Source organism: Oratosquilla oratoria, chromosome 24 (assembly GCF_046742065.1).
Source record: "Oratosquilla oratoria isolate Oo_2021 chromosome 24, ASM4674206v1, whole genome shotgun sequence".
Lineage (NCBI taxonomy): Eukaryota > Metazoa > Arthropoda > Malacostraca > Stomatopoda > Squillidae > Oratosquilla > Oratosquilla oratoria.
The window spans coordinates 17,790,358-17,802,109 of NC_134800.1; the positions used below are offsets into that span (position 1 = coordinate 17,790,358).

Here is an 11,752-nt window from a genome sequence, read left to right on the forward strand (position 1 = left end):
TTTAATTTCTTTTCAAAACATCTTTTTATTACTTTCATATTGCCCTAGATGCAACCATCACCAGAAAATACTGATCATCTCTTTGTGCACTGCCCTGCTCTCATACTTTCCACACAGCAGCACAAACCTTTCATGAGTGACATATGGGCCAACTCAGAAGCCGTTACTAGTTACCTAGGGGCCATGGATTTCACATCTCAGTCACACTACTCCAGTCAAAGGTGATGCAGCAAGGTAAATAAAAATTGTAGCTATTGCCTTAGTTTTGCTAACTGGAAAAGCTGCAACTCCACAGTATGTGGCATTAGTCATTTGGCCCCTCACATAGATCTCGCTGGGAAAAAAAATTGGACTGTTATCAATGTTGTATTAGTGTGGGAATGTTTCCGTGTTACTGGCTTAAAGCAAAGGTAGAAGGGGGAGCTGTCATCAGTTTTCATATCTTCATGTAAAGAGTTAGATGAAATACAGTTTAAGAGTTGATTGAGAGAGATCTTGGACCCATATCGAAGACCTAAGTGCCATACGCCTCCAGACAGTGGTGAGGGTGTTGATGAGATTTGAAGGTGAGTGGCAGGGATATGATTCTCTCTGATGTCTGTCTCACAGGACTTGTTTATATGATAGGCAGCCAAATTCTATACTTCACCAAATTTAATTTTTTCACAAAACTTCCCTAGAAATCACCTCAGCAGAGAAATCATCCCCAAAACAAACAGGAAATGTGCTGTTATGTCTATGTTCAGGTTACTACCCTGCACAAAAATATCGTTAACACAGAATGAGCCTGGCAGTAGACAGCAGTTGTACCAGATACAGGCACCATCCAGAAGACACAGAGCCCCCTTGTACTACACTGTCCTACATGCACTCTTTCCAAACACCAACACAAAATCTCTTCAGTTAGTGATGTGGGCGTAACTGGAGGCTACGATAAGTTTCCAGGGGGCTGCAGGTCTCTTGCAAGGGAGGACTGGAACAATAGATCCGTTGACATCATATGAGTAAGAGCATCACTACTTGTGACAGAGATTGAGGTGACAGCAGTTTGAACCCTGCCACCAGTGAGTTGGACCAAGGGCATGGTTAATTGAATTCCATGCTACAAAGTCCTCTGTAAGGGGTACTAACCTAGCCTCTTGACTGGGAGAGTTTTGTGATGTTAAACCAAATCATCATCAATTAAATGTGTCAAATAGATCAGTGAAGAAATGGAACAATTTGCTTGAAATGGCATGAGCTCTAAATGCAGAGAAGTATTTATTTTAGTGTTTATAGACTGTTTTGAAAAAATACTGTCTTGTAAAACTTGTCAAAATAGATACAACTAGGGATATGAATACACATTTACACATTCTTAAATCTGAATTGCTTTGTGGACATGATTGGAATTAAAGCAAATGATGCACATTGAACAAATGTATTAACATCTTTTTCTCAATTTAGATTAATTATTTGTTTCATTTGCCCATCCAGGGTTGCTGACATAGAGAAGTCTTTGGAGGATAAAGTTGATATTGTCTTGGAGCACCTTAAAGAAGAGAAACGTACCTTATCCGTCACTCACTCTTTGATTAAGAGTGTTTCTCAAGCTTCAGAAAGCAGACAAAAGGTATTATCTCATTATTCAAGATCCACAAAAAATACACATCATAATGTTATTGAAAGTTCCATATTTATGCTTTATTTAATTGTAGTGAGCATTGCTCTTGTTATGATTGCCATGGCAAGATTTATGTATTCTAAACGGAAATCACCAGGAAAATATCGTACTCGCAACAAGATTTAATCTGTGAGGTAGTTTTATATAGCTTTCATCATGCATAAGATTATAATATGACTAAATTTTTTTTGAGAAATATACTAGGTATTACAAATATGGAGAAACATGGAGGAGAAGTAGAGAATGAAGATGGATATTTGTCAGATAGAGTCAATCAAAAGGTGCTAAGGTGGTTTGAGTATATGAAAAGAATGAGTGAGAAAAGGCTAACGAAAAAAATGTGGTAAACCGAAAAGGAGGTAGTGAGCCTGAAAGGAAGACCAAGGATGAGGTGGATGGATGGGGTGAAGGGGGTTTTTGGATGCACAAGGAATGTTTGGAACTGGGAGGAGAGAGTGTAAAGGATAGGAGTGAATGAAGGAAAAATGTGAGTGAATTAAAGAATAATGTTGCATGAAAAGATGTTCTCATCTGCTCTGTAAATCATATTGCATGGATGAGGGGTCACCATATAATGAGGTGGAACAGTAAAACAGCTCCAGCTGTCAGGCCCTGCTGTTGAGGTGTTGTGTCCAACTTCATTTCTTTTTTACCTGATCAATGTGGTGGGAGACAAATAACTTTTCATCCAGTTGGTGCTGAAATGGATTTTAATATCTAAATTTATAAAGTGGATGAGTACTTTAAATTAACCATCCCATTATAAGAGGGAAGGAACCTACAGTGTGGATATACAGTGTGTGTATATATATATATATATATATATATATATATATATATATATATATATATATATATATATATATGTAGATATATACATGTGTGTGTGTATTTACCTAGTAGTGACCTGTCTTTGTATCTTTCAGCATCAAGTTTGTTCTTAAATTCTTGAATATTACTTGTACACACTGTTGCCAATCTAATGTGTGTGTGTAAGTATAAAGAATGAGTGAAGAAAGATTAGTAAAAGAAGTGTGGAAGGCAGAGGTGGAAGTAGTGAACATGAGTGGGTGACCAAGGATGAGATGGATGGACAGGGTAAAAGGGGCATTGGGAAAGAGGGGAATGTTTGTTGAAGAAGTGAGAAGACAGAAGATAGGGGTGAGTGGAGAATGGCTGTGTATGGATGATCCAACACCTTCCCCACCACACTCCAAAACTCAAAATCACCCCTCCTTTTCAACTTGGTATATACACACACACACACACTTCAACGAACGGACGGCTTAGAGGACGTTCTGAAGAAAAAGTGAAATTTCGTAGATCCAGAAGCAAAGGAAGTACCTATTGTATTTACAGGGTGGGGGGGAAATTGCTCGTGGTGTAGGGGATAGTGAGGAAAAAGGAGAAAGGGAGGGATTACTGAGGGAAATGGAAGGAAATGAGGAAGGAGAGGACTTGGCCCAGGCAGGCAGACGCCATGTAAACAAAAGAGGTCCCGACCAATTTAGTGACGACGAAATGTCTAACAAAAATGTAAAGATTAGAAACAGATAAGAACAATTCAATGGAAGGTGAGGATAACAATTTCCAAGGATTTAAAGAGGGGGAGGCGGATACCAACCTCCCCCGACCAGCAAAACTGGAGGAAAGGCTTGAACAAATGACTGAACATTGGGAGGTTAGGCTCGGTAAAATGTCAAAACTTGCAGAAAAGTTTGAAAGATTGGAAGAACTAGAGAAGGCAAACAAAAACTTAACTGATGAAATAGAAGAACTAAAAAGACATTTAAGAGAAGTAAAAGAGGAGAATAAAGAATTTAAAAGGAACAATAAAGACGATAAAGAAACAATAGCAAAAGAGGCACAGGGGTGGAGAAAGATACAGGAAAATAGTAAAGTTGCATTTACTGATATAATTAAACAGCAAATGAAAGAACAAACTGAAGACTCAGTTATCAAAGTGATGAGACAGAAGGAGAATATTGTAAGAGACTTAGCAGACAAAAAGAAATGTATAATTATATTAGGAATGGAAGAGAAACATAACCCAGATAGAACCTCAAGAATCAAAGAGGAAAATGAAAAAGTAAGCAGTTTACTACAATTAGTTCAGGAAGATGAACCAGAAATAATGAAACAAATCGAAGAGAAGTTCAGACTCGGAAAGTATAGTACAGATAAGACCAGACCAATTAAGATTAAATTCAGGTCACAAACGATGGCAGAGAATATCTTATCCAAAACAGGGAAACTAGCAACAAGTGAACAATATAAAAAGGTATGGATAAAAAGGGAAATGAATAAAGAAGAAAGAGAGGAAGAAAAAAAGAAAAGACTTGAAGCTAAGGAAAAAAACGAGAACAGAAAAGTCAGAAAAAGAGAGATTCTATTGGAGAGTAGTGAATATGAAACTAAGGAAATTCGACACACGAGAAAAACAAAAGGGAAACAGAGAACACAATGGAAGTGGCAGAAAACTAAGAGTGTCTTACACAAATATAGATGGATTAATAACAGGATTGAATGAGCTGAATGATTATTTGAAGGAAAAAGAACCGGACATAATGGGAATTGTAGAAACAAAATTAAAAGGTCCACTACCACCCAATAGTGTAGGACATGATGCATATAATTATTGGATTAGAAACAGAGAGACAAAGCAAGGGGGTGGAGTTATGTTCCTGACTAAGAAGGATATAAACGTGAGGTGTGTCACATATGGAAAGAATACAGTAGAGATGATTATGATCGAAGTGGAAGACAGAGATAAGAAGAGCAGAAAGTTTGTGATAAATTATGTGCCTCCGAAAACAGCCTCGTGGGAAGAGAGTGAACATAAAAGTATGTTAGAGGACACAAAGATAACATTAAATAAGATAATGGAAGATGGAGGAAGAATAGTTATGATGGGTGACTATAATTGCAAAGAAATCTGCTGGGAAGAGATGACAGTAAAGGGTGGAGACGGCTCATGGGGAAACGCTCTACTTGAGATGATTACTGACAATACAATGACACAGTGGATACAGGAGAACACTAGGTATAGAAATGAAGAACCATCGAGACTAGACCTAATAATCACATCTGAACCTAGAATAGAGGAAAATATTGAATATAAAACACCAATAAGTAAAAGAGACCACATATTGATTGAACTGGAACTAAATGAAGAAAAATACATGAAAAGAAATTAACAATATAGAAAAGGAAGAATGATGTATGAAAAAACAAACTTTGATAAAATAAGAGAATTCTTTCAAAAAGAAAACTGGGAAGAAATATACAAAGAAGAAACAACAGTGGAAGAGAAATGGAATATTTTGACAAAAATTTACAAAAAAGGAGTGGAAAAGTATGTCCCAAGACAAAAACAAGAAAAAGAATATGTAAAATGCTGGTACAATAGAAGTTGTAGGGAGTTAAAAGACAAAAGAGACAAAGCTTGGACCAGATGGAAAAAAGACAAGGCCTGAAAAATGGAAAATATATACTTGTTATAGAAATGAATATGTACAAGCATGCAGAGAGGAAATGAGAAAATATGAAAAAGATGTCATAGAAAAGTGTAAAGATCAACCAAAACTATTTTACAGATTTGTAAACAACAAATTGAAAAACAAACAAGACTTGGAGAAATTAAGACAAGGAGGAGTTGAATACACAGAGGAAATTGAAATGGCGGAAATTATGAACAAACATTTTAAATCAGTGTTTACAAGGGAGAACATACAACCTGAAGAGATCGAATGGAAAGAGAAAGTCCCTCCCATGAAAGAAATAGAAGTAACAAAGAACGAAATATTGAAACACTTGAGTAATCTTGATGTCAGAAAATCGCATGGACCAGATGAAATAGCAAACTGGATTCTGAAAGAATGCAGGAATGAACTGGCAGACAAAATACATAGCATAATAAACAGTTCCTTGAAAGAAGGAAAAGTTCCAGAAGATTGGAAAAAAGCAAATATAGTACCCATATATAAAGGAGGAAATAAAGAAGACCCTAACAACTATAGACCAGTCTCTCTAACAAGTACAATAGCAAAAATTTGTGAAAGAATTGTCAAAAGTAGATGGGTAAAATATTTAGAAAAAAACAGTGTGTTAAATCCAAGGCAATTTGGATTCAGATAAGGACGATCATGCGTCACCGATTTAATATGTTTCTATTCAAGGCTAATAGATATAATACAAGAAAGAGATGGATGGGCTGATTGTGCATTTCTAGACCTAAAGAAAGCTTTTGACAAAGTACCACATAAGAAGTTGCTTAAGAAATTAGAAACTGAAGGAGGAATACAGGGCAAACTGCTTAATTGGATGGAAGACTTTTTGCAAGAAAGGAAAATGAGAGTAGTGATGAGAGACCAACACTCAAAATGGGATGAAGTAATAAGCGGTGTTCCGCAAGGAACAGTTCTGGCCCCAATAATGTTTGCTATATATATTAATGATATGGATGAAGGAATTGAAAGCTATATGAGCTTCTTTGCAGATGATGCAAAACTACTGAAAAGAGTGAACACGGAAGAAGATTGTGAATCACTACAGAGTGATCTAAATAAAGTACAGGAATGGAGTAGGAAGTGGAAGATGGAGTTCAATACAAAAAAGTGTAGTATAATGGAATTTGGAAAAAGTAAAAACAGAATAACAGGATCATATAAATTGGGAGAAGAAGGAATAATAAAGTAGAAAATGAAAAGGACCTGGGAGTCATTGTTATGAATAATATGTCACCTGAGAAACATATAAATAAGATTTTTGGAGAAACTTATAATTTAATAAGAACAATCAAAGTTGCATTTACATACCTGGATGAAGAAATGGTGAACAAAATTCTAATCACCCTGATAAGACCAAGATTGGAATATGCAGCAACGATATGGTCACCAAGTACAAAAAAATGTATAAAAAAAAATTGAAAGAATACAAAGAGCAATTACAAATTGGCACCAACACTCTCAAAACTATCATATGAAGAGAGACTGGCAAAACTTGAACTACAGACACTAGAGCAAAGAAGAGAGAGAGGAGATTTGATAGCTATTTACAGAATCATGAAAGGCATAGAAATTACTGATAGAGAGAATCTGATAAAATGGGTTGATAGAAATACAAGAGGACATGGAAAGAAAATAAAAAAAGACAGCTATAGAAGAGATTTGAAAAAGAACAGCTTTCCTCACAGAGTAATAGACAGTTGGAACAAGTTAGATGAGAAAGTGGTGTGTGCAAAAACAATACATGAATTTAAAAATAGTTTAGATAAAATGAGATATGAAGACGGGACACCACGAGCATAGCTCCCCTTCCTGTAAAATACAACTAGGTAAATACACACACACACACACGACTCGGTGGCGCAGTTGGTAGAGTGCTGAGCTGCCACGAAAGTGGCCTGCAGCTATTGGTTCAAATCCTGCCCAGGGCCGAAATTATTTCGGTACTGCTGCGCTTCGGGTCGTTACTCTGACTCTCGTGGGCGGGGAGTTGGGTGTGTGTGTGTGAAAGGTCATAGCATTACCCATAGATTGGACCTACGAGCTCTGAGCTCTCTTCCAGGAGGGAAATAGCTGTCGATCACGAGTCCAACACGTGATCCAAAGCCCAAGTGAATACACACCTACAATGAAAGAAATAATTGTAACACAAAAGGAAATCGGCGACCAAATCAAAACCCTTGATGTCAGAAAATCACATGGTCCAGACAGAATTGCAAATTGGATACTGAAAGAATGCATGGAAGAATTAACAGACAAAATATACAATATAATTAAATTCTCACTTAAAGAAGGAAAAGTGCCACAGGACTGGAAGAAGGCAAACATTGTACCAATTTATAAGGGAGGAAACAAGGAAGACCCATCAAACTACAGACCAGTCTCCCTGACAAACACAGTAGCAAAAATTTGCAAAAAAAAGTCATCAAAAATAGATGGGTTAAACATTTGGAAGAAAAAACTATACTGAATCCAAATCAATTTGGATTCAGACAAGGAAGATCATGTACAACAAACTTGATCTGCTTCTACTCAAGATTAATAGACATAATACAAGAGAGAGATGGTTGGGCAGACTGTGCCTTTCTGGACCTACAAAAGGCATTTGATAAGGTACCACACAATAAACTAATAAGGAAAATAGAATCAATAGGTGGCATTAGAGGAAAATTATTGGAATGGATGAAAGACTTCCTGACTGGGAGGAAAATGAGAGTAGTAAGTAGAGACAAATTCTCAAATTGGGAAGAAATGATAAGTGGTATCCTGCAGGGATCAGTACTGGCCCCGATCATGTTTGGGGAAGTGAAATTCAATATCAAGAAATGTAGTATAATGGAATTTGGAAAAAGTAAAAACAGAATATTGAGAGATTATAAAATTGGTGAAGAGGTCAAAAAAGTAAACTCAGAAAAAGACGGAGTGATGATCAGCAAAGACATGACATCGGATAAGCATATTAATAAAATAGTCTGAGAGACCTATAATTTATCGAGGTCAATAATATGGCATTTGCCTATTTGGATGAGGAAATTATAAAAAAAAAATTGACTACACTAATAAGACCAAAACTCGAGTACACAGCAACACTATGGACACCCAGTACCAAAAAGAATATAAAGAAGTTAGAAAGAATACAAAGAGCAACAACAAAACTGGCACCAACTCTTTCCAAAATGACATATGAACAAAGACTGTCCAAATTAGAATTACCAACTCTGGAACAAAGAAGGGAAAGAGGAGACTTATTAACTATCTATAGAATTATGAAGGGAATAGAAATCTTAGATAAGAATGACCAATTGAAATGGGACAATGGAAAAGCAAGAGGACACACACACAAAAAAAGATGATAACAGAAGAGATCTGAATAAAAAAATATATATATCTTCCCACACAGAGTGATAGATACTTGGAACAAATTGGACAAAGAAACGGTGTATGCAAACACTATTCAAGATTTTAAAAAAAAACTTGATGTTGAGAGGTACAAAGACAGGTTACCACGAGCATAGCTCCCTTCCTGTATAATACAACTAGGTAAATACACACACACACACACATATATATATATATATATACACATACATACATACATATACCAAGGCTTTTTACCCCTTACAAGGAAGGTAACCAAAAAGGAAAAGGCATAAAATCATTCCCACCCATTCCATCCCTGAATACACTCCACACCCCTCCATCCTCCCTCCTATCTTAGCACCTCCTGGATGGCGGGTCATCCCTGCACCTTGTCCACTGCTCTGGGTTTTTTTCTCCCTTATAAGGGAGGTAGCCAAGTCAAAAGGCATGCGCCCACTCCCACCCATTCCACTCCCATCCACTACACTTGGTTCCCTCTCATCTTAGCTCCTCATGGATGAAGGGTCATCCCTGTCTCCTGCTCACTACCCTGGGTCAGAGGCAATATAGCAAGACACAGCACATCCACAGCAAGGCCACTTCATTTAATCATCAACCCCACCTCTCCATCTCCTCATGCAAAAAAAGAGAAATCAGGGAGAAATCCCTTCGGGCTGCATTGAAATATCATCCACATCCAACTATTCCTTGATCGCCCCCATCCCTTGCCCCCTCCCATCATTATATCATCTATACCCAACCATTCTCCACTCACCCCTATATCCTGCCTTCTCCCTTCCTTGCTCAAAGCCCATTTCACCCCATCCATCCATTTCCTCAGTCATCCCCTCATGTTCACTCCATCCACCTCCTCCTTCCACACCTTTTATTAATCTTTCATCAGGCCCATCTGCCATCTACTTTTCCATCCCCGTTCTCCTCCTCACCTCTTCATTTCTCACTCTAAACCTTGTAATCTCTACCATACCTCTTAGATATGTAATTTCAAACACATTTAAACTTCTCCCCTTCTCTCTTAAATTCCAATTCTCCACCCCATACAGTGTTGTCAGCACAATCACCCCTTCATATAATCTTCTCTTTGCATCCATTCCCAGATTCCTGTTTCTGATGACACTTCTTGATCCCTCAAAGCATTTACTTGCTTCTCTCAATCTACAATTTACCTCCACCCCCATTCCATTTCCTACCACATATAACCCCAAAAATCTAAAACTATCCTCTTTTTCCAACCTCTCTCCTTTAAAACAACTTGCTCCACTCACCCCTATCTCCTGCCCTCTCCCTTCTTTGCTCAAAGCCCCTTTCACCCCATCCATCCATTTCATCATCGGTCATCCCCTCATGTTCACTCCATCCACTTTTGCCTTCCACACCTCTTTTACTAATCTTTCTTCTCTCATTCTCAGTCTTTCCATGTGTCCAAACCATCCTAATACTTATTCTCAATCTTTCCATGTGTCCAAACCATCCTAATACTCTTTCATCAGCCCCATCTGCCATCTCCTTTTCCACCCCCACTCTTCTCTTCATTTCTCACTCTATCCAACCTACTATACTTCTCAGACATTTAATCTCAAATACGTTTGAACTTCTCTCTTGCCTTTCTTAAATTCCAAATCATCAGCATAATCATCCCTTCACAAAATCTTCTCTTTGCATCCATTCCCAGATTCCTATTTCTCATGACACTTTTTTTATTCCCCAAGGCATTTGCTTGCTTCTCTCAATCTACAATTTACCTCTACCCCCATTTCCTGCCTCATGTGACCCATATACCTAAAAGTATCCACCTCCTCCAGCCTCTCTTCTTTAAGACTTACTTCCAACTTGCTGCCATCATCTCTCCTTGTATATTTCATCACCTTACTTATACCCACATTTACCTTCAACTTTTTCCAATCTCCATCACTGACCACCTTAAACCCCACTTTGACCCTTCCACCAGCATAATGTCATTTACAAACAAAAACTGGCTCACCTCCCATTTCTCTCCATTTTCTTTAACCATCTCCAGGCCTCTGCCCATACACAGCATATACTTTCTTCCATAATATATATATATATATATATATATATATATATATATACACACACACACACACACTATAGGATCCTTCCCCCTTATGATAGGAGGGAGGGGGCAGAGTTGATACAATTTATGCATTGTGTGATGTTCACCCTTACAATAAAGGTATAATGTATGATAACTCATTGTACAATTGTATTCAATGTGGAATGTTAATGGTAGTTGAATTTTGTATAGTGTAGTATATTGATTCAATTGTAAATATTTCTGTATGTAAATAATCCATGGTATATATATTTTTTTTTTTCTTCTTCAAAGAGTGAGAGAATGATTTGGCTTGGCCACCCCTAGACAAGGGGGTAAAGCCCATCATTGATGTATACATACAACATTATTTTGGATGAAGGAATAAGTGTTTCCCCTTTTTCCAGCATTACCAAAAAGGTAACTTGATAATTCAAACTACTCACTTTGATTTTTCATGTTTGTTTTTCATTTAGAAATGTGATAAGGGAAGATGTATGCTTTCAAAGTTCTTCTTCATGAAGACTGAAGAATTTTTTTCAGAAATGTGTATGTCCATTTCACCCTCTCACACACACACATGGAACAAAGTAGAGAAAGAGGTGATTTGCTAACCATCTACAGAATTATGAAAGGGATGGAAATTCTTGATAGAGACGACTTACTAAAGTGGGATAGAAGAAAAACAAGAAGACAGAAGAAGAAACTTAAGGACAGTTACAGAAGAGATCTGAAAAAGAATAGCTTCCCACACAGAGTGATAGATATCTGGAACAAACTGAATGAGGAAACAATGAGTGCTAAAACTATACAAGATTTTATTAAGAACAACCTGGATGCGGAAAGATAAAAAGTGGGTCACTACGAGCATAGCTTTTCTTGTAAAATACAACTAGGTAAATACATATGTTCCCCCAGAAACATATTCTTTGACAGAGAGTGACCATTCCAAAATGCTGGAAGACACAAAGCATGCATTAAATGAAATACTGAAAAGAGGAAACTTAGTAATTATGGATGACTTTAACTCTAAAGAAATATGTTGGGAGGAGATGAGGTGGAGAGGATCTTTGGGGAAATATACTACTGGACATGACCATTGAATACACAATGACTCAATGGGAAAAAAAAAAAAAAAAAAAAACAGAT

At 37.2% G+C, this 11,752-nt stretch overlaps 1 protein-coding gene across 2 annotated transcripts in view; it reads left to right on the forward strand.

Annotated features, from left to right (window-relative positions):
• The window catches only part of LOC143038500 (UPF0764 protein C16orf89 homolog), a 55,728-nt gene that overhangs the window by 42,302 nt on the left and 1,674 nt on the right, over window positions 1–11,752 (forward strand). The window contains exons 8-9 of one of the 2 annotated variants that reach the window (XM_076207747.1): window positions 1,477–1,612; window positions 10,898–11,752. The exon at window positions 10,898–11,752 is cut by the window's right edge and continues 1,674 nt beyond it. In XM_076207747.1, coding sequence (XP_076063862.1) covers window positions 1,477–1,612; window positions 10,898–10,930 — 169 coding nt within the window. In that variant the 3' untranslated portion in view covers window positions 10,931–11,752. Of the gene's footprint in view, window positions 1–1,476 lie in introns of both variants that reach the window. The other variant, XM_076207746.1, reaches the window with a different exon arrangement.